Below are 24,373 nucleotides of genomic sequence, written 5' to 3' on the forward strand. Positions count from 1 at the left end.
GTTGTAGGCCGAAAACATCTGGAGGGGCCGAGTTTAAGGAAGCCTGGTCCATAGTATCCAAATCTGGTCAGGTTACTTTGGTACCTGAAGCAGAAAAACCTTCAAGTACCTCTTCAACTACCCTGACAGTAAAAATGCAAAAATAATACATTAGATAACCCACCATATGCTGCCCTTCTCAGACTCCCAAGTCTTCATCAAAGCTAATTCACTATAAGGCCAACCAGGATCTCAAGGTCCTTCTCCCCTTTTTGTGGGTCAGTCACTTTTAATAGCCTCCCAGTGAAATGAAAACAGTAAATCATACCTGTTATGTAGGGTGGCATATCCAGCAGAGGTGGTGCAGGAGGAACAGAGGGAATCACAGTAGTATTCTCCTTTCAAGTTTATTTACACTGCATTATTCATTACTGCATTATATTCCTCTGAGGGGCTCACAGCAGCATCTATGGCCCTCCTTTCATTTTCATCCTCACAACCACCTGAGAGATAGTGACTGTCCCATCCAGTGAGTTTCATAGCTGGGTAGAGGTTTGAACCCCAGTTTCTCAGATTCTAGTCTAACACTCTAACCACTACACCACACAGGTGCTCTACCAAAGAAGAACCGGATGGCACTGTACCAAATACGTCATCCTTCTCCACTTCAGCATTAAGATCTTTCATAAACAATACAAGTTAGAAACTTAACGTCAGCTGCTTGAACTCCCCAGTATAAGCAGAATAAATGCTTGTGTGTTCCCTTGCTAATAATGATTCACGCAGTGTTTCTCCCGAGAGGACAAGCTATTTGGTCAACGATTCCTGTTATCAGCATTAGCACCCAGCAGAGCACTGACAAGTTGCTGGATCCCACTACACATTACTCAGACCTTGCTCATCCTCTGCCTAGTACCTATTATCACACACAGAGAGACAAACTTCAAAGATGGAAAATGGCTTACCGAGGCCCTAAGGAAATACCCTATGTCAGATCGAGTCATATTCTGCCTGAAGCCATCTGGCCCATCTGGTTCATGCTCTTTGTGTCATTCTAGTTGACTTTATACATATTTATTCACTTGAGGTCCTGAAGCAGCAAACGCTCACAAAGTCTTCTGGACCTGATTGAGACAGACAGAAAAGAGATCTGTTCCAGGACACTGTGAAACTGGGCTTTGGGTCTCCTCAAGACTTTCACCTTAGGCCTTGGAAAGCCTCTTCATGCATAACATTCTCCCTACAAGGGTATATCTGAGTGTAGAGAGGAACAGGAAGGGAAATGTATATTTATGGATCCCACCATGTAAACAACCATGGACAATGGAAAATCCCAGGTACACGTGACACATTTTCCTACACCCATGCAGGGAAAAAGTTACATGTGAGGTGGCTTTGATATTTCAGGGTAGGCCCTTAGGCTTAGCCATGGGTGACAACTGTACTTTGGGACAAGTCATTAATACACACTGAGAATAATATGAGGAATAAGGCGTACATGGAACACATCTAAACTCAAAGAACATGTCTGGCTTCCAAAAATGGAAGTTAGGTTAACTATTTGACCTGTGCTCATACATATTTCTCATTATTATGAGGCATAACAAAATGTACCACACATAATATACACCTTTGATTTTTCTGAACTCTGTTTTCATTATGCTTTTATGGTGATTTTGATTTTTGTTACATATTATGCATTAATGCATAATGTTTTTTAATGATGTCATTATTATGTCTTTACCAGAAACTTTATGTTTAGGCTATTGTATACTCATCACAATACTCATAATTACCAGTCTCCTGTCTCAAAAAGATGGACTGTATCTCCCAGTAGAGATCCATATGAATATTGCATGCATGCTGATGCAAAGTCATCAGTCTTTATCTTCCTGCACAATACTTTTCTATGTGTATCACATTTTCTGACCAAAGCATAGAGCTCTGTATCTTGGAAAATGTGATATAGATAGCTATTGTGTTGGCTGTGTGGAAAGTGATTGTGTAGATTTCATGGGTGCCTAAGTGGATATTTGAAAATGTCCCTGGATAAAAACTGAGTTGCAGAGTCATGAGAGAGACCTGTTTCAGCTTTAACAAATGGCCGTTTGGATAGGCCCTGGGTTATTCCATATAGGCTCAGTCTGATCTTATATATATATAGCCTCAAAAGTAAGACCCACTGAATTTAGTGGCACTTACTCTGTGGTAACTGAAATCCTGACAACAGTTAGAGTACCATTTTTCTCCCTCAAAAAGTAATGATTAACAAAGTGTGAATGGATTGAAGGTACTTCCAGACTATTTTGGGGTAGAACTCAATCACACAACAAATTTAAGTGGCACAATTAAAGTTTATTTGGAACTCTTGTGAAACAAACCTACTCCCTTTCCCGCCACACACACACAAATGACTTTTGGTTAGGGAAAACATCAGTATTCCGACCAGGCCGTTCCATCACCACCAACCCATTTTTCAGTGTTGTCACCCAAGCATCAGACAGCCACCAAGCATGTTCAGTCTTGAGGAGCTTCCCTACTTAAGGGGAAGTTAAAGATGCTTTGTGGCTCAGCAAGCCTTGAGGTTCCCTGGAGTTTGCCCAAACTGCATCTCTCTCTCTCTTGTGTGGGTGGTGAAATCTTGGTTACATAAGAAATGGAGGCTGAAGACTGCTGTTAGTCAATGATGTTGATGATGATGATAAATCTTCAAACCCTTCAAAGTGTCTTAGTATTATCCCTGACTGCCTAAGGGCAGCCATCTAGTGAATAAGTGGTTCAAGTGACATTTGGGCATCAGAATCTTAATGATTTCACAACACTAGCTATTTTTTCTTCTGGCGGGACTCCCCTACTCTAACTTCATATACCAAAGGAGAGTGAACCTTTTATGGCCAAGTGGAGTGGGGAGGTGAGGATCACTTTCCCTTCTGGGCAGTCTCCCATGGGCCACAGACCAGTGGTGAGTGGGGCCAAAGGCAAAAGTGGACAGAGCAACAAGGATAATTTTTACCTTTACACAGTAGGCTAGTTTCTATGCACAGCTGTCTCACATCCGTCTTGAGCCTCCACCCAGAGAAGAAAGAGGTGTTCCCAGAGTTCAGGGACACATTCCAGCCAGGCAAAATCACTCACGGAAGGTGCAAAGCAAGGCTGAGGAGAGAACATATGTAGATGGCATGGAATGCAGAGATTCCTGAGAGCTAGATAAAGCTCTCAGGAGGGCCACATTGATCCCCTGGATCTGAGGTTCCCTACCTCCGATGCAGCAGCAAAACTGCAGCTGCAAATAATGTAACAAATAACACAATATTTTCCCTTGCTAGGCAGAGCAGCATGTGTTGGACTTCCAATTGCGAAGGACCTGTTAAACGCAGGTTTGGAAGACCTTTGACTCTCTAGATGGTGCTAAACTACAACACCCATCACCCCTGAGTATTGGCCATGTCTGCTGGGGTTGATGGGAGTTTAAGTTCTGCAGCACCTGGAAGGCTAAAGACTCACCACACCTGTGTGAAAGTCTCGGGAGACTTCCCAGAAGTCTCCTTTTTTGCCCTTCGGGTAAGTCAGCTCTGCACGAGCTTCTTTCCCGGCAAAGGCAAGGTGATTCGCCTTCCCCGCTCTCGGTTCCCTTTACCATCCTTGCCTTCTGCTGTTGTCGTCACGCGAAGAACATCAAGCACACTCTGAAGCTTATTGGGAAAGGGGGGAGACCCCCAAACTGAGCCGACCTTCTTTCCCCGTGTTTCTACCGCAGGACATGGCGACGCCATTCCGATCAAGGAATCCAGCTCGGGTTTTGCTGGTGTCTTGCGGGAACGCGAAACTCCTTCGGCTGTACGGGCGGTGGGCAGAGCGTTCCTTTGCCGAGGCTTCGACCTCGGCTCCTGCGTTCGATCAAGAGGCTCTCGCGCCCTGCTTCCGATCTATCCGACAGGCGCACCGGCACACTCTGGGCTGCCCTGCCTACGCGGAAGCCTCTCGTGCGGAGGCACTTGAGGCGGGATCGACGCGCGACAGTCCGGGGCTTCTATGGTCAAGTGGTGGTGCGGCTTGCGGGGGAGAGAAATCTCAAAGCATTCTGACTCTCCGCGATTTGAGGTTTCTCGACCCTGTCGGTGCTAGTAGGCGAGGGAGCCTGGATCGACTTCCATCGGCAGGGCACGACGAGGGAGAGAAGCGAATTTGGAACAGGGCTCCGATTGCGCAGCTCAAAAGCAGCCGCGTCCGATTTGCTCGGAGTTTCGCGAAGGCCGCAATGCTGTGCGCATTTATCTGGGAGTAAATCCCAGAGAACCCAGTGGGGCTTAAACTTTGGACAAGCCAGGTAGAGAAGGGGGTTGGGGCATTGCAAGCCGTTAGGTAGAACGAGGGCTCGGCTAGGAATCAGGATACCCCCGGTCCTACATCACCCCTCTCCATTTCTATAATACTTCGTCGTGGGCAGAGTGGCTTGAAAATACAGAGGGATGGAGACGTGTGTATGAATGAGGATATCGGTGCACAGCATTTAAACTAAATCGGCGGAAAGATATATACAAAGCAAGGGAGGCACCGTCACATTACAGAAGAACCATTAAAAAAAGAAAAGAGCATTTTCAATTCCACTCCACTAGGTAGTAGGGAAAGTCGGTTCATTGTCAGTTTGCGATCCGACGTTGCATGCTAGTTTAAAGGTGATCTATAGTAGGAATAGGCAGGTGGTCATGGGCAAAGCCAAGGGGGCTGCTGCCCCCCCAAGTAAAACAATAGAAATACTTAACTAATTGACCAATCACGTCGGTTCTCTCCCCCCCCCCCGGCACACAAAATCATGACTACGCCCATGCAACTGATCAAATCTTTGCAGATACTTGTAATTTGTCCAGGTCCAGCACATTCTTGCCTGCATAGGAGCCAACTCCTAAGAACCGACCCCCCCCTAAAATAATTGAGGGGGCTGGGCCTCCACAAAGTTGATGGGCATTTCTATTCAAATAGTGCTGCGTCTTGTGATCAATTACGTGGGGTAGTGGTTACCTGCCCCCACCCATATTTTATGCCAGTTGGCACCCCTGCTTGCCTGTAACCATTGCTTGCTCTCCAGAGTCTAGTTTGGCTGCAAGATACCAACCAAGACACATGGTTTTATTGAAAAAAACTTGTTTCCATTTGGTGCCTTTAGCAATTATATAAAAAATAATCAATTCATACATAGTAGCACAAAGTTGTTTCCATTCCTTTTTCTCGCTATTTGATGGCACATAATGTAACTCACAGCTGCTTGGATTCTAGAAAGGAGAACTCCCTTTGGGATTTATATGGGATAATCTCATAGGAAGAAGTAGAAGAAGTAGAGTGCTTTGTTTTCTCTTTATATATTAACTTGTTATTACTGTTTCGATTTATAAGTCACTTGCCACATAAGGCATCTGCAAGCAACTTGCAAAATTTAAAGTGTAACATAACATCAGAAAAAGAGCAATATGTTACTGTATGGCTTTTATGGTAATCTATAAAACAAACCCTGTAGAACAGCAGCAGAAACTTCAGCAGCAAAAGACATATCATCAATAAATGGCAAAAACATCATAACCTGTCAGATTAAATGGGAGAAGATGTACGTTTTTACCTGGCACCAAAAGGATGTTAACGAGGCCACCAGGGGAAAGCATTCCACAAGTGGGAATATTGCACATGCACATTAAAACAGCACATTATTGAGAGCAGAGGGCTAGTGCTTTATTCTACACTTCTGTAAATGGTGAATGGGAACTACATAAATGGTGTGCATTTAGGAGATCAGTTAATTGCAGAAAAGTGTATGCAGCAAAGGAACACAGAAGTATCTACAGCCAACTGCTTTCCCACTGCATATGTCTTTTAAGAATCAGTTTAAGGGCCGAAATAAATGTTTGGGAGGATTCATGACCCCTGCTAATTCATATCATCCTCCGTACATTTCTCTGGTAATGCCTTGGACCACATGCAGTCCTCAGCCTAATTTGAAAGGGCACCTGCCAACTATTAGGTCAGATCTCTGGCAAGAGTGATTTGTTTCCCAGCACTGCAGCTGGGCCAGGAGGAGGAAGAGGAAGAGACAGAATGAGGAAGATAGGGTGACTCCACAGACGTTTTGCTCTGGCTCTTCCTCCCAATGACTTCAGCCCCACTCACCACTGGCATGGAACCTGTAGCAGACCAACCATGAGAGAACGTGGCCCTCAACAGAGGAAAACAATAGGCTTCCTACACTGAATCTGGTGCAGGGGTGAGGAAACATTTTCAGTTTGAGGTCCACAGTCCCATCTGGGCAGCATTCCCGGGGCCAGAAGCCAATACTGGGTGGGGCTAGAACAAAAAATGGACAGAATAACCAGAGCCGTAGCGGGGGGGGGGGGGGTAGCCAGGTTTTTTTGCCCTGGCTGAAGCCTCCAAAGGGGCACCATTGAGGCTCCCAGCCTGTGTGTGTGTGTGTACACAAATGTGTCAGTGTGGGTGCCAAACTGGTTCTTTGACATGGGTTGAAATAAAGCCTAGTTTTGCCCCTGGAATAACTAATGTGTATGCTAGTTTTTGCAGAAACCCACAAACCCCACTCTATCTAAGCAAACAAGAGGTAAGATCAAAGTTCAAGGACACTTTCCAGACAAGCAATTTGACCATATTTAGTAAAAAACAAAAACAAAAATACATGTTCATTCAGAAAGCCAATTTTGTCATAATTGGAACTCTTTTACATATGGGGAAAATAAAAACAAATCAAGGAACATCCTATTTCATAACCAAGGAAGGGGAAAGGGTGTATTTGGGCATGGATGTGTTTGGAGACAAGCACCCAGTGAAGAAGGTGAAACCCTCTAATGGCTGGGGAAAGTCCAAGTTTTCAGTGTCTTTACCTTTTGGGTATTAATACTCTATCTGGCCATCACAGTTCATCTCCACTACTTTATGGATTTGTTCAGTGGATCAGCCTCTGACTCCTTTGGAATACTTTGTCTTCCACAACAAACAAAGATTTGCACATCCATTCTGGTTTCATTTCTCATTCCTTATTCAAATGTTAGCTTTGCAGCAAAGATCCTTTTTTCATTTCCCTATTGCTACAATTACAGTATAGCAGGAATCACAAAGGGCTTTCTTCCAGATGTTACCTCTAAGAACTGCATGGTAACTGAAGGAACAGGAAGTTATCGGGGAGTGGCTACGTGGTTGGCAAACTGCAAAATGATGGGGGGAACCATCCGCTCCTCATGCATGACTTAGGGAAAAGTCCTTAAACTGTCTGGGTCTAAAAATTGCTACCAATACTGCCATCTGGTCATGACTCCCAGACTATTGAAAATAGAGAGCTACAAACAGGGGGCTGACTGATGGTGAAAGGAGGAATGCCATGCATTGGGTAGTCCAAGAATCTGGAGGTCTTTCATCTCAAAAACACAAAAACAGGATACAAGCTTCTGCCCTACACATAGGCTGTGTACACACTCCTGTTACTCTGTACCCATCACAGCCTTAGCAACAATCTATCCTAAATCTATCCTGTAATTTATTAGAAAACACTATGCCCCCCCCCAAGTTTAGATCCCATCTGAGAAAAACAACAGATTAGCTGCATTTTCAGCTGGTAATGCATACGCAGTCATAGTGTGCCTAACTTTGCAGGTCACCAGAGCCCACTCAGAACAAAAAATGTATTCTTGAGAACCTGCTCAATGTTTTGCTCCCTAGGAGATGCATATTCTCTTGGAATGGACTCTGGATTTTACAAAAATATAATCACAAACATTCCAAGTCAAATCAGGCCGTGTTTAGCCAAGTTTATTTTGCTTTTATTGGTTAAAGCCACAGCAGCATCTACAGGTACAGAACAAGAAGTTGTGCATTACAGCACAATGCAGTGACCCACATAATAGGCTTTTGACAATTGTTTGCAAGCATCTTAACCCCTCTAGCTCTGTTTGTCCACTAAGCAAACCAAACACTCTAGGCATAGTTGACAGGTTTTGATTATTACTGAGGCAATCCATTTTTACATTAGCTGGCCTAAAAGCAGCTGTACGGATCACAGGCAGGTATTTTGGCCAGACAACAGGATCAACACAGCTAATCAAGAAATAAATGTTTTGCTCTTCCTGACTCAGTAGGCAGAACATACAACTGCCCCAAGCAGAAATCCTCAGAAGAATATATATGGGAACTGAAGGATCATATTGTCCCTTATTCTCTGCAGGAGAAGGCCCCTTGCACCTACCCTTTGTTTCTCCCTTCCATAATACACCAGTCAGGTGCTGTCGCTGGTGTCTGTTGGACAACCTTTCTCAGCACATTTTTAAGTGGAGATTCTTATCCTAATTAGTATCTATAATGGAGATCGATCAATCAATCCATCAATGATAGATAGATGCTTTCATTGTCAATCACTTCAGGGTATTTCATAGGAAGCCCCTTGGAACATTATTTACAACATTTTCAGGTTTCTTGTTCTCCCCTTTGGTCAACCACTTTATTGACGCAGTAGTTCTTTATATTCCAAAGGAAATGACTGTAAAGTAGCCTTCTCCAGACCAAAGAGCCTCACTACAGCCTATAGGTTCAAGCCTGGCAGTGCTTGGTGTCTTCTGGTGTGTTGCCAGGTCTTCACAATGCTCTTCCCCAGGGATGGTACTCACATGGCTGCAGCCTTATACAAATACCCCATTGCTCTACTATGATGATGTTATCCCCACCACAAGCACAAGGCCAGGCAATGAGTTCCCAAGAAGGAGATCTGATCTGGCAATAACAACCATACACAGGCTCCAGACTCACCCCACTCTTACAAACAGTGTCCTGTTGCATCCACTACAGGCAAAGAAGTGCAAGTTGGTAGAGCATGTGACTCTTAACCAGATGGGTGGGGGTACAAATAATAAATTATTATTATTATTATTATTATTAACCTTAAGGGTTGTGGGTTCAAGCCCCACATTGGGCAAAAGATTCCTGCATTGCAAGTGGTTGGACTAGATGGTCCTTATGGTTCCTTCCAACTCTACATTTTATTATTCTATGGAACTAGATGAAGGTAAAGGGATAATATCTGCCTCTTTCTAGCAGATAGCAGCTGGGTGGATTTTCTTGTAAAATGTGGAAAATAAATATTATAAATAAAATACACATAAAAAATCTGGAGGGAACCAAGCTGCAGCTTGTCTCCATAGGAAGGGCAGCAGCTCTCTCTCTCTCTCTCTCTCTCCTGGAGAATATTGGCTTTAAAACATGAAGCTGCCTGCCATAGACCACATCAGATCCTTGGCCCATGTAGTTCATTATTGCCTACTCTGTCTGGCAGCACCATTCCAGGGGCAGAGCAACAGGCGCTCACTCCTCCATGGGGATTTGAACCTCCAACTTTCCAATCGGCAAGCCCAAGAGGCTCAGTGGTTTGTCCCAGCTCCTGCCAACCTAGCAGTTCAAAAGCACTATTTTACTTCCTTTGCATTTTGTGGCAAAGGTCTAGAATTATCTCATTCCAAAGAGACATAACATAGGTAGTATAAAAAAACTGCTGCTCTTGTTTTACAGCTGTTAGAGGACACCTGACACCACAAAGGCAAGAGCCCAGAGGTGGGTGTATCCCTCATGAATCCAGTCTCATGAATATATTCCTATTGTTTACTCACACAGCTGCACATTTCCGAGCATGTTTACTCAGAAACAAATCTCTCTAAATTCATTAGGATTTCTAGTGTTTGGGATTAACAGCCACTTAAATGAGAAGCTCCGCTGTTTTCTGGGTGTGGTCACCATTCAGCATCAGCGGTGAGAACCTTTGCTGAAATCTGTTCTCTGGGTGTGGTGAGATTCCTTTCCCTTATTACTCTCATCCCCCCCTAATCACAGCATGCGGGCTTTTAAAGGCACAATATCAACATCTATCCTTCTTACCCACGTCTGGTTTCAAGTAAGTGTCCAACCTGCCTATACCTGCCTACTTAGGAGTAAACCCCAATGAGTGAAGAAGACTTACTCCCAGTGGTGTGTATAGGATTGCAACACATGCCATATTTGCGTTCAGGATCGCTGCCCTTCAACCGTCTTACTACTCTCGAGTTGAGGGAAGCGCGTCAGCAGCAGCCAGGGGGAGGAGCCAGTACCGTCCGCGAGTCCAGCTCCGGTTTTGCAAGTGTCCCTGGGAAAGCGGCGCTCCATTGGCTAGAGCGCGTTGTGCCTCCGCCAGGGCTCCGCTCCGCAGCTCGTGTACCACATTCGAGGGGGGGAGAGGCAGAGGGGGAAAGCGCGCCGGCTCTCTCGCTCTCGCTTCGCCTTCACGCAGGCAGCGCCGTGCTCAGGGGCGTGTGCCTCTGCGGGGCTGCCTCGCCTCGCCTCCAGTTGAGTCCCCGCGGCCGGAGTTGGGAAGAAGGATGCTGCCGGAGCCGGAGGCGCTCCCCCCGGTCCTCCCGCCTCTGCCATCTCCAGCTCCCTCAGACTTCTTGGCCAGACTATGAAATGACCATTCCTGCTCACCTCGCAGCAGCAGCAGCAGCAGCAGCTCCCGCCGCCCGGACCCCGCTCTTGCCGCTCGCGCTTGGGGCGAAAGGGCGCCCGTCCTGCTTGAGGAGCAGCCCCAGCTGGGTCTACCGGCCAAGTCAAGGCGGCTGAGGGAAGAGAGTCGGCGAGGCTGGCGGGAGAAGCCCGTTTCGGAGTGGCTGCTTCTACTTCCACCTCAGACCCGCGCGCGCCCCTCTGTGCCCAAGTGTGCCGCCTGCCTGAAGGCGCTGCTGCCGCCGCCGCCGCCGCGCGCGCTTCCTCTCCTGAGGCGAAGCGAGGCAGCGCCTCTCTCTGAAGTCTCGGGCCACTTCGCCAACTGCTCCCGCTCCGCTTCGCCCTCCGGAAAAGTCGCGAGGGCGGCGGCGCTTCCAGGTGGGCCCGTGGCCGACGCAGCAGCCCATCACCGCGGAGAAAGTAGGGGCGGGAGGGTGGGCTTGGGGCACCGGCGAGCTGGACTTCGGCTTTGGGGTTTGGCTGCTTCCCCCAGCAGCAGCAGCAGCAGCAGCAGCCATGGCGAAAGGGCTGGAAGCCGCCGCCGCCGCCCGCTACGGACTGGGACTGGGATACTTACTGCAAATGCTCGTGCTGCCCGCCTTGGCCATCCTGAGCGCCAGCAGCCCCGGCTCCGCCGCGCAAGGTAAGACTGCCCTTGTTCGGCCAGGCGGCGCCTGCCTGCCTGCCTCTCTCGGCTTCTCAGAGTTCTTTCCCGGCCCGCTGGCCGCCCAGCCCAGGCTGGACTGAGTGGCGCTGCCCGCCTGTGCATCTTCCCCGCAGAACCCCGCAAAGGCGAGAGCGAGCGCTTTCCTCGCTCACCTCTCCACAGGTTAATGGATACCTGCAGGGCCAGCTCGGGACGGGGGTGGGGAGGAGCACCTCTCTCGTTAAGCGCTATCGCTACTTCTACATTCCTCTGCCCAAGTGGCCCCGACACCTTTGGGGCGTGTTTACTCGGTGTTCAGTGCCGACGAATCCAAAAGGGGACCCGTCTCCCGAGCCTTAGAACTGCCGCCTTCGAGGCGCCGCATGGGGCTGGTGGCTCCTGAGAGAGAAGGATGTGTGGATGGATGTCTTCAGGCATCCCCGCGCGCACACACACCTTCGCCTCTTCCTTCTCCATCCACGCAGCTTCTGCAAGGGAGAAACTTACGAAAAGAGGCTCTCCCCCCCTTTCCCCTCGCCAGGAGATGGGGAGCGAGAGGGACTCTCCCCTAATCCAGCTTGATCTCTAGGACTGTGGGGGGGAAACCCGCGATCTCCTCTGGTTGGAGCTGGAAAGTGTGTAGATATATAGGTGAGTGAGGGACGAGCTCGACCGCTTCGCTTCCTCGGGTGAGGCGTTGGAAACGCGAGTGGCGAAGGGAGTGTTGGAAGCGGCCCGGAGTGAAGCTGTGCTGCTACGCAGGCGCCTGTACTTCGCAGTTTAGCAGAGTAGGTTCAGGATGCCAGGCGGGGCATGTCCCCCGTGCCCTCGCCTCCCCTCGGCATATCTGGGGAAGGAGAAAGGAAAGGGTTGTTGCCGGCCTTGCCAGTAGCACCCGGGGCTTTCGCTTCATGTGTCCCGGCTTCTCTCTGAGCGTGTGTTGCTATGCAGCTATGTGTCTTTTCCATGACAAGAGAACCGCGGGAGTGTTCACGGTGAGTTCCAGCAGCTCTTTTTCTAGAAAAACAGCGCTGCAGAAAACCATTTGAAATCCCCCACACACCCTCAGCTGAATTGATGACAGCCAGAGGTACTCCTCTAGGTCCAACACATTTTCTTTGACTTCGCTAGGAGACGTCGCCTGCCTAGTTTTGTGCCACCTTAATAACTGGCAGGTTTGTTGTGGCAGAAGCCTATAAGGTGCCACAAGGCTGGCTCTCTGCCCATCACCTTCTTTCTCCATCTCTCTGTGTTTGATCTGCTGAAACAGACTTAACAGGGCTACCCCTCTCGAATTTGACTTTCAGCAGGAACACTTCAGAGAGAGTGAATCGTTTGCATGCCAGGGGCAGCTCTATAAACATGAGCCAAAGTGAGAGACAGCCACTTCAAGTGGCAGGTTTTGGCAGCCATGAAGGGTGGGAGGGCAGGAGAGTTGAGTGAGAGACAGATCTGCCCCATGGGGTAGAATCCAGTGGGGAAGCATTCCTGGGCAAGGTGCCTGGGGCAAGCCCTTAATCAAAAGGAACAGGAGCTGGACACAATGCTTCCCTTCTCTCAGATGCTATGTATTTCAACTGGGGACTTGTGAAGGAGAATTTCCTGATGGATTGTGTACCATATTAGAACAGTAGTTCAAGGCACTATTTATGTTTTCCACCGTAGGCATAAAAAATGTCTGAGAGGCACCTCCAGAGCAAGTGACCTCTTGCTTAACACTTCCAGCCCTCAGGGTTTGGGGAGATTTTTTTTTTGCCCCATCCCAAATATTAGTATGTGGACAATGCTATCAGAAACAACCCCCCCCCACTTGAGTCAGAATGTTAAGTTTTGCTGAAATTCCTAGAGCAAAATGAACTTAAGTATTTGTGTATATACCAGGAGTGCACAGTACCCTGTTGATGTTCCTTTGCTGACATCCCCATGAAAAGGACCCTTTGCAAAGTTTGCAGTCTCTGGGCAGCATCAAAACTGGTTGGTTGGCTCAGCTCCTTTGAACCCCAGCACAAAAACAAGAGGAGAGACAGACATCACACTTCTGCTGGACCTTTCGGGGGAGCCAGTTTCCATGTGAAGGATTAGGCACCAGCAGAAGGGTGGCTTTTTAGGTTTAACAAACATGCTCTTCTGTTGTCTCCCCAGACAGACAGGTGCCAACTAACTTTATATATATATATATATAAAATGAAAGCTGGTTTTCCTGATATAAGACTGAGGAAGCCAGAAGGAGAGACCCTCACCCCTGAATATTCACTGAACGAATTAATGAGAGAAGCTGATAAGGCTCCAACTCATGTTGAAAGGCTGGCACTGTCTTTATCTCATAACATCAAACAAACAAATAAAAGGGTTAATTGGGGAACAAAAGCAGGCTCCATAGAGATAGCCAAATGGGAAGATAATCTGATTAGTACTGGAAAGGGAGGGGGCACGGCACTATGAATGGGACAATTAGTTGAATTGCTTAGTGCTTCTTCTTATATTAGCTATATCTGGCAGGCTGAGGTGCCTGGGAGTTCATCCTTCTTTCTCCTTTTTGCTTTGCTCAGCAGGAAAAGAGCTTTCCTGAAATGTTCCTCCATTGGTTTCTAAGCCCCCTTGCCTGCCACCTCTTTCACTGCACGCCTAAAACATAATCGTCGCCCAAAGAATTTGCCTGTGTACATATAGAGAGTAGCACCATCACACAGAGATATATATCACTAGCTCATTTTTTAAACTGAGAATAAATCCGCAGCCATTTTATTACTATTATTATAGCCTGAAGATGACTGTAAAATATCTCCTTCAGAATTATCTCTGTGTCCCCGGGAATGTTTTGCTACATTCTGACTAACCTTGCACTAGAGCATCAGGTCTCTACATTGTATTTGCCTTGGCTTCTACATCACAAGGCATTTCCTTTGCAAGATGTTTTAAGCGAGTGCCTTCTTGAACTTCCCTTGCCACACACCAGTTGGCTCAATAACAAATGATGGAAAGAAGTTCCATACATGTGTTGAGCTATATGCCATATATACAATAACAACAAGCAGTCTCATTAAAGCTAGCTGAGAAAGCTGTTTTCATTGTTACCATGGTAAAAGGAGTGGAGTGGGTAAAAGAGGCACACACCAGAAATTCACATTTTCAGCAACAGCTGAAAAAACATTGTGTGCATAGAGGGCCCCACAGAAGACAACAAGGATAGGTGTTTCCCAGGACACCTGGAATATTGTCCAGTTAGGTTTCTTTGCATAGAGCACCCAATAAAGTCAGTACCAGAATCCTTTTCAGTGTGGGCATATTTCCTCTTTCAGGTTCAGGGAATTCACAGGAATCCCCCCAAATCTTGGATATGCAGTTTGTAAAGCATTTCAATAAACTATTTTTTTAAAAAAAATCTTTTATGTTAAATGGAAAACAGTGACATCAATTATACAACATGCCTTTTTCAACTTTTTTTAATATAAAAAACAACAACAGCAACCCGACTGTATTAAAAACTTCTGTGGTCCAAAGAATTCCTGTGGGTCTTGGGAGTCTGGAGGACTGCCACTTTAGGGATCAATAAAGTCGCCACTATTAAGATGTCTATGAAGTTGGCGCTACTAGGTTTATTGTGCATGACGATCTCTTGGATCACTTTATTTTTTATACTGAGAGACTGTTTTGGGGTGTCATGTAGGTGAACTTAGAAGTCAGTGCTACTCTTCAATCTTTTTGAATGTGAAGAAAGAAGCTAAAAACATTTCCCTGTGTTCTGGACTGGACTGCTTTCTTAGAGATGAGCAAGACTGAAGATGGCAAAATAGCGCCCCCTCTGGAATCTGCTGTCTGGTACAACTGCTTCACATTATTTCAGTTGCAGTGCTGTGAAGCTCTGACAGAGTCAGAGGTACCGATTCTTCCATTGTCATAGCTGTAATGTAGCCACCAAGACTGCTAAGCTAACTTGGAAACTGCAGAGTCTTGAAATATATTAATGTTCCTTTCTACAGCAATTTATTCTCATATGTGCCTCCATTTTTGATTAGCTTGTTTTAGGAGGAACCTGACATGCCCTTTTCTAACCCTCTTCTAATACCAGTATTGGATTCATACCTTAATAATAATAATAATAATAACCGACCATGGAGCAGCACATTGCATACATACAGCTGTGCTTGAATATTATTTGCAATCATATGGTGATGAGATAGCTGGGTTATGGAGTTCAGAGTCCAAAGGTTTGAGAGATCTGCATTATTTCATAGCAAGGCTGGTCCTTATTCAAGTGCTCTAAAATAAAGCTGTTCTCCTTTCTTTGCGTTTGCATTTCACATCTGGCTTATGATGTGTAAATAGTGGTGTTAACGATGCTCTGTGTGAACTTCTTGTTTTTCACATTCGGTAATTACAACTAGAGTTAGGGTTGGCACAGGATTACCTGTAGAAAAGTTTCTGCAGCTGTAGGCAGAGGGAATTGCAGGAGTGTGTGGATGTGGAAGACTTTTTGTTGTCCTCATCTGTGGAGAACATTCATGTAGTGGTTAGCTAATGTTAACGTTTTACATTTCACTCTCTCTTTCAATTATGCATGTTGCTTTTCCCGTGCAATTTTAATAATATTATGATTGTTAACTTCATATGGGCACATTCAATCTTAACTGTATATGGCATTCTGATTTAATTTAAACTGTGTAATGAATGAAAGAGGAGTCCTGCTCACTATACCTACTATAAGATGTCCTGGAAATAGAATAGTGGATGTAATAAATACATAGGTGAAAACCATTGCAGAAAGAGGAGAATGAAGCATAGCCATTGGAACTCTTACCAGGTGGTCATGAAGCTTTCTCTTTTCCTGACTTTCTCTTAGTCACAAATATGTGAGAGCAGATACCAACTGAGAAAGCATTAAAGCAAGGGCTGAACAAAAATCCATGACACTTTCTTTTTAATTATTTGACCAAGATATTGTAATGGACCATAGGAGACTGATATTTTTGCTACAAATTTGGATGGTTCACAGGTTCCCCTGCTCCTTCAACTGATATAATGATGCATGTTGTCCTATGCAGATGTTTACAGAGGATATCAAGGGAGGGATTGTAGTCATGGTCGCAGAGCCCATCCCACTAATGGGCCCAGTGTTATACTGATCATAATATCTACACAGAGACCTGCACAGGATAGGACCCTGTGCACATAGAACTCTGTGCAGACACTATGGTCAATGAATAGCATTTCCAAAATGTGGCTCCCCAGATGTTGTTGGACTACAACACTCTTCATCGCCTGTCAGTGAAGCTGGAGGTCAGGAACAATAGGGGTTGGAATTACACATCATCTGAGGATCAAAGTCTGAGAAGGGGTAGTATGGGGTGCAGGGGGATGTTACTGGATCCACAATATTCTCTCTCCTCTTTAGCTGAATTTTGCATCACAATTTTTTTTTCTGGCTTAAAAAAAGACTCCCTAAAGCTTATGGCGACACTCTTGACTCCATAGTGCACTGCACCATGAGAATTAGACAGCCAGTCTCATGAGAACTCAGATTTCAAACCTGGCTTTGCTTTTGTAGGATCCAAACCCAATTAAATGAATGATTTAAATGAAAACTTCTTCTAGTTTTTCCATTTTAGTAAGTAAATTGGGTCTTTTCTTTTGTCTCAAAAAACTGTACACCCTGGAATGATTTTCATAATTATCAAGCGTTTTGCCTTGTTTCTTCTCTTGATCTTTTGAAGTAGGGCATGGATGCCTTGGGCAATTCTGGAGCCCTCTCCTTTCTCTTTCCACTACAACTTGGAAAACAAATTCACTAATTGAGAAATTGATGGATTTTTTTTTAGCCCTCTCCCTAGAGAGATGTGCTGCTCAGCATACGAATAAACCACTGAGGATAAAGCATTAGGAAGAACTATGTTTATAATTAACTGGGAAAATAATTATAGTTTTCTATTGTATTACTAATCTTTATTTTAACATCTCAGGCTGTGTGCATATTTGACTTCTTCAAGCTGCCAAGATTTCTTGTGATATTTCTTGGGGAGAAGTTGTTAGGTGTGAGCTACAACTTACGGGCCTTGGAGTACCGTATTCACTTTTATAGGGCTTAGCCAAGGAGTCACACAAATGAACAACAATGCAGTTATATATATAATAATATCTATACAGTACTTTATAAGTTCAGGGTAACTTACAGTGACTTGCAGTAATATACATGAAAAGTAAAAGCTACAGAACGTAATAAAATAAAACCATAATGTCAGATTAAGAAAAGCAGAGCCAGCTGTTACCTATCCCTTATGATGAAATTTCCGTAAGACTTTCTTAAAGAGAAATGACTTGGGCTGCACTCCTGCATACAAATCAACTGCATAAATCCCATAGACCTCAGTGGGATTTACGCAGGCTAATTGTGTGCACTGTTGCATCTTTAGGACATACTTCTAGTAATATGTGGACATGGGAGAATAGAGCTATTTTGAAAACTTTTACCACAGCAGGTGATCTAGCAGACCAGGCAAGCTGTTTTTCCCTTTAGTACTCTATTTGCTATAAAGGAGGATGATCAGCTGCAGGAAACACATTCATAACATCTCAAACTGTACATGTACTTTCTGCTTGTGAGCACTATGATTGTATAGGACTGTGGCCATAAACTGGCTTCTAAACGCAAGCAGGGGAGTGCTGTGATAATTCTCCCTAGGAAAGTAATTCTATAAAATGGGGCCACCACTGTGAAGTTCCTATTCCCTGTATGTTTGCTAATAATGCTTCATAAGAGATTAAAACTTGGAGCAAGGCCATGGTGATAATAGGGAACAGGATACCTCATTTGTGGATAGGATTCTCCCTAAACAGTGCTTTGCATTTTGTATGATCACTTCTTCTCCGTGACCTCAGAGCTGTGTATGTATTCAAGGTTGCAGTACAAAGAATATAGATTCTAGCACTGGAAATCAAAGGAGTGGAGAGAAGCAGAGAAAGACCAGACAGTATACTACTCGAAAAGCTTTTTTTAACTGGGGAAAGAACCAGATGAAGATGGATGGAAAGTGACTTACTACACCCCTGAGCTATAGGAAATCTTTAGGTCCTTTCTCATTTGTAGGTGTCTTGTGATGCCCTTCTTTTTTAAATAAATAAATAACCCTGCATAGCATGCTCTTTCTTTCTCTCATCCAAAGCTGTATCGCAGGAGACTGGTGTTAGCAGGTCCAGATCTGTGAACGCTCAATTACTTTATTTAGTGAAACAATAAAATAGCAGTCCAGATTTCAGATAACTACCAGACTAAACCCCACATATCAGGTTGAAGTAGGCAAAATGCCCTTATCGACTAAACTTCCCTTACTTTGATATATCATCTCTGCATTTAGCTTGCTATGAACTGATTATTGAACATTTCTGGCTTATGCCTTTAATTATGCATTCTGAAAATTTCTACTGATGTCAGGTACTGCAACCATTCTCCTCGTGGCACAGCATTCAGGTCCCCTGGTGACACACACAGCACTGACAGATTTATATGCTGAGGATGATGGTGAAAGAGTTGGGTTTGAAAGTAGAGGTCAAAGGTTATGCATATTACACAGATTTTGTTTCATTTGTTCCATGTGTGCATGCTGGCGACTATATTGTTGAAAGTTACCAAGTCCCCCCCCTCAAAAGAACCTATAATTAAATTAAAGTGATAATTCTGAAAGAGGAGAATAAAAGGAGCCATATGTGCAGATATTTTCTCTAACTCACTGTATTAGCAACAGCAGCAGTTTGAAAATGCTTGGTGTGGAAAAAGTGAAATATAATATGAGAATACGCCAACCTTCTGGGGATACGCTTTTTAATTAAGCACCTAAATGAATCCTGTTGCCGAAAGAGAAAAGGAGAGAGGGAGGTTGGAGCGAAAAAAAGGACTTAATTATCTTGATGCATCAGTGAACCAGTTCTATTTGATATGTTGGCTGTAACTATTTGTATTTGTTAAAGAAGTGCTGAGTAGGATTTGCCTGTAAACCAGTTTGCAACATTTCTCTCTCTCTCTCTCATATTCTGAGCTCATGCACTTGATGGATTCAACAACCTTAATAATTTGGAACCTGTCTGCCACCTTCACTTTCATCTTATTGCACTGGTAGCCACACATCATGATCAAAGCTGTCCACTGGGGTTCCTTGCAGTGCAGAATGCAAACTTCAGCAAGACAATGGAAACGATATATTGTGTGTAGGTGTATAATGATATATAATTTTGTGTGTGTGTTCAGTACACCTCATAATTATGTAAAACTCTATCCACTAATACCTGATTTAAACAGTTAAGAAAACATGAAAGTTATAAAGTACAGTCAGTTTTTAGTTCTTTTCCACATGGATGGTGTTTATATGCATTTTTGTTATAAGAGTATAATCAGTGGTCCAGTTTGGACATAATGAAAAACCGTGGTTACCTGCTCTGTGAGCATACATCTTCCAGTTGGGAACTGTTGATGTAATTTTCAGAAAGAGAATGTATTTGAAATAAAAACAAAAATGTTAGGAGCTTAATAGGAAGTGTATCAGTTCCATGGCCTAGCTACTAAACAGACAGAACAGGGATATATTATAGTTAGGGCTTTTTTTGTGACAGACAGTACTCATCAGTACAGCACCTCTTTTTGTGGCTTGCAGAAGCTCTTTTGTGCTGGCACCCATGACACTTTTATTAATATATGAGTACCAGCACTCCATCTTTTTACCAGAAAAAAGTGCCAATCGTAGTAATTAAAATGTCAGAATTTTTCAACTTGTTGATTTGTGTTTGGACATTACTCAACATGGAATTGTCATATATAATGTAAGCTAAAGCCATGATTTGGACATTACTTTTGTATATTTCTTATAGATATATATTGCATCTTTAGCTTTCAAGAGAATATGGGACAGAAACCAGTTTGGCATATGAAAAAATATGTCTAATTGTCTTCAATGGATCTTAATTGGAGGGTGCTGAGGATTGACCAATCTTCCCAGAAATAATTCCCATTGAATTTAATGGTTTTCTTTGCTTTGGAAGCATGCTTAGGCAATTGGAAAAATGAAATGGATGACTACTCATCTTTTACTGTCACCTCACTCCTATTAATTCACTGTAAATCCAGTTAATCAAGAATATGTTCTTGCTCCAGCCTCATCTAAAATTACCTTGAGTTGCTTAGGGCTGTTGCTGTATTTCTGCATATCCCCCTCCATTCATCATTGTAAAGATGGCTGATGTTCATGGTAGATATAAGTCCCAAATCAAAAGTAAGGCATTTAGAAAATGCCTTCAGAATCCTGTGCAGCATTCTAACTACTTTTGAGACACCAATAAATTGTTGCTGAACATCAATTTCCAAAACAAACACTAGCTGTGCTAGGTTTTCTTATTATTATATCCGATTAGTAGGTATACTTTAGTTCATCCATAAAAACATGATCATGGAGAGAGAGAAAAGGAAATGTATTTCTTTGTCTATGTAGTTTTTAGCCACCCAGTGGAGATGCTAAAATTTAGCAGGCAATCTTGACATCAGAGCTGATAGAACAGCAATGCCATTGCTGGTCATTTGTGTTAGCATGTTTCTTTTAAAATATTTAATATGCCGCTTTTCCAGGGGAAGCCCATCCAAAGCAGCTTACAAAAGGAAAAGTGACAATTATAAAAATTGGTCAATTACTAAAAAAAAAAACAGATCCACAAGAATAAAACAGAGTCAGAACTTGAGCAACATACAAATATTACAGCCTCCATGTGACGAGGAGGACAAAAAAAAATTACTAAGGGAAGGCCAATAAAATAAAATGAGTTTTTAAGGCCTTCTGAAATGCCTGACATGTAACTGCCCACCACAGCTCTATTGGGAGGGGTTCCAGAGATGCTGAAGCAGCATAGCAGAGGCTACGGTTGCACACTTCACAGACCTATGAGTGGCTGTACCAGGACTGAGCCTCTGAGTGTGGGAGCAGAATGCCTGGGCCCAAGACATTTAAGGCTTTAAACATTAACACCAGCATTTTCAGTTGAGCCTGGAACTGCACTGGATGATACTGAATGAAGCTGACTACTATGCCACTATCAGGAATCTAGTATAGCAGCATATTGAGCCTGCTGAAATTTATGAACTGCCTTTTAAGGCAATCCCACTTTGAGTACCTTACAGTATTCTAGTCTAGCTTTGGTTAGAGCATGAGTCATTGTGGTTAGCCTCCCCTTTTCAGAAAGGACTGCAGCCGATAAAATGAACTCTTGACTGCTCGTGCTAGTCATTTCCTCAGAGTCCTGCCTTTAGGCTCTAAGTTCTGTGATGAAACATTTTAAGCACTTTAGGCTACAGTTCTATACCCACTTACCTTGGAGTGAACCTCCTAGAACTCCATACCCTCCAACATTTCTCTGATGAAAACAGGCATGTCCTATTCCATAATAATGATTTTATTATTTATCTGGCTGTGTTACCCCAGCTATCCAGCTTCCAACATATATAAAAACCTAACAAAACATTGAAAATTGAAAACCTTCCCTATAGAGGGCTGCCTTCAGTTGTCTTCTAAAGGTTGTATGGTTACTTATTTCCTTGGATTGGGGGCCGCATAACTCCATACCCTCCAACATTTCTCTGATGAAAATTGGGACGTCCTAAGGAAAAGCGGGACATTCTAGGATCAAATCAGAAACCAGGGCGGCTTCTGTAAATCCGGGACTGTCTCCGGGACTGTCCCTGGAAAATAGGGACACTTGGAGGGTCTGGAACTCAGTGGAGTTCACTTTTGAGTAGATGTGAATAGGGTTTTGCTGTCAAAGGCCAAGTTAGGGATCAAGTGTGAAGAATAAAAGAGACAGGCAGTTCCTTTTCCTGTATGGAGTCATAGTTCAGGACTAACTGCTCTCAAGGCCTCAAAAAGAACACAAATGCAGGAAGTGATTTATTGCAAGTACTCCACACAGCTCCCAGTCTCACGTTAAGACACCACTTGAGCTCATTCTATCATAATATTGTTAAACAGGCAATCTTAAGGAAATGATATTAAGCCTCTGCGGTGCAAATTTTATCTAAGCAATGACTTAATTTGCAGCATTTTGCAATTAATGTGCTGAAAGTGTAAGGAGACAGAAACAAACAAACAGAAACAAGGGTAAGCAGGGAAATGTCAAACTCATATTAACATAGTTCTTTGACCTCTCAGTTCTACAGATGCTTCATTTCAATGTGACATTTTTAAATGTTTATAAGCAGTGTGCTTATGTATTTTAAAAAGGAATGTAGCTAACTATCCATCTAACATTTGTTCTATGACTCTTTGCCATATGATAGTACACAAAAAATGGAAATTTAGACAACTAAATTATGCAAGAATAATGATAAGTTTGATTTGTGACAAGATTAGATATGAGAATGCATAGAAGCTTGAGGGAATTATTTTTCACCAGCTTTACCAAAACTTTAATTTACTGCACTTAACCTTTTATGGATGTTTTGCCCAAGCTAAATGTGCTGACTCTTGGGAAGCAAGTAAGGAAAGCCCTAGATTAAATGTGTCCGTACTTCACCGCTTGTTAATTGCTGTCTCATTTCTCAATTTTAAGGTAACTTTAAGATTCTGAAATAGTGTGTCAATCTGCCAACTTTGTAGCTTTGTACCCACAGTATTCATTAACACAGATTATGTAAATCATAATTGCCTAAAACAGGCTGATTGCTGCAACTCTGAGTTTCTGCTCTGTGTGACATTAAATGTATATTTGCATTTAATATGCATAGTGTTTTTTAAATGCAAATAGGAGCCACTGAGGGGGCTGGTTATTATCAGGATCATAGCAGGTGAGAAGGAAAATTTAACCCTTTCCTCCTCTGCTACAGCCTCAAAGATAATCATTCCTTTGAAATTACTATTTGCATTGGGAGAAACCAGTAGCAACATCACATCCAACTTGACCTTAAATAGCTCATCCTTGAAGCAAACCTATAAACATATTTACTCTGACGTTAATCTATCAGTGCTCAGTGGGACTTTTGCTCTAGTCACTGTGCCTTAAAGTATTTTCATAGTGAGAAGCAGGTCCAGAGATGGTTATAAACTGTGTAAATTATGACACTCACATATACTAGACCTGCATGCAACAGAAATTTGAGCCTTGCCAGCATGCCATTATGAAATTAGTCATGGCATTGGTATCTGTATGGGCAGGGCTTAGAATGAACTACTTTATGGATCTACGTGAGATAAATTACGGGAGAGCATTACAAAGTTCACACAGAAATATAAACAACGTTCCTTTCAACTTGCTTGTGGAAACAACTCAGAGGTTATTAAGAAGAAAAAGGATAACGACAAGGAGATGGGAATATGGGACTGTGAATATCAAAGCAGCAGAAATATAAGATGATTGGACCCCTACCGAACTCAAAGCATGGGTACCCCCCACAAAAAAATTAAAATTGGGTTGAATATTTGGACTCTGTGATATGTATTGGTGTAATTTGGAATAATTAATTAATATGATATGATTGGTTTGGTAAATGGAAATTGAATAAAAATTATTTTTTAAAAAATAGAATGAACTACTTTAAAGCTGTAAGTGGGTAGCATCCAACAGAATGATATTCATAGTAGACCCACTGAAATTGTTGACTCTAGTTCATTGATTCCAGGGGTTCATATTGTGTGCTAGAGGGATCTGATCCACACATTCCAAGCACAACCACTTTGAAAACATGGGACTGCAAGGTAGTTTTGGTCTCTTGGAGAGCTTTCCCCTCCCCTCCACTTTTGACAGATTTCCTGCACAGATTGGTACAAAATTGAGCTGCCTTTTAAAAATATAGCAGCCTGCTTTATGAAGTCCAACTTGTTCAGTACTCATTCATGCCATATCTGTCACCATAGCTGTCTGGGGTAACAAGGTAATTAAAGCCTAAGGACAAAGCTGTATTTCATTATTCAGAAAGAAGGGTCCGTCTAATGAATCCAATTTGCTTAAAATTGTGTCAGGAACATTAGCCCAGATTCTAATCTCACTAGATAACTTATCTCTCTGTTGGATCTTTTATTCAGTCCTCATTATGGCACCCCCCCAACATTATTCTTCTGACCTGCTTTTATCAGCACCATTCCTGAAAATTGTCCCCTTGCTTCCTTTTAGCTTTCAGTCTGTGAAAACATTGGATTCATTCCCCTTGCCACCTTTATGGATGTGGTATGAGCAATGCTTTTAATCTTTATACTGCTTACTTGATATGCAAGTGTAAAATTA

The 24,373-nt window shown here is 43.5% G+C and overlaps 1 protein-coding gene and 1 long non-coding RNA gene across 5 annotated transcripts in view; one reads left to right on the forward strand and one right to left on the reverse strand.

Moving 5' to 3' along the window:
- The window catches only part of LOC128421352 (uncharacterized), a 61,013-nt gene extending 49,867 nt beyond the window's left edge, over nt 1-11,146 (reverse strand). For both annotated transcript variants that reach the window (XR_008332292.1, XR_008332291.1), the window contains exon 1: nt 11,063-11,146. This is a non-coding gene — a long non-coding RNA (uncharacterized LOC128421352). The remainder of the gene's footprint in view (nt 1-11,062) is intronic.
- UNC5C (unc-5 netrin receptor C) overlaps nt 10,174-24,373 on the forward strand; it is a 305,057-nt gene continuing 290,857 nt past the window's right edge. For all 3 annotated transcript variants that reach the window (XM_053404030.1, XM_053404031.1, XM_053404032.1), the window contains exon 1: nt 10,174-11,128. In XM_053404030.1, coding sequence (XP_053260005.1) covers nt 11,002-11,128 — 127 coding nt within the window. In that variant the 5' untranslated portion in view covers nt 10,174-11,001. The remainder of the gene's footprint in view (nt 11,129-24,373) is intronic.

The sequence above is a fragment of the Podarcis raffonei genome, chromosome 9 (genome assembly GCF_027172205.1).
Source record: "Podarcis raffonei isolate rPodRaf1 chromosome 9, rPodRaf1.pri, whole genome shotgun sequence".
Lineage (NCBI taxonomy): Eukaryota > Metazoa > Chordata > Lepidosauria > Squamata > Lacertidae > Podarcis > Podarcis raffonei.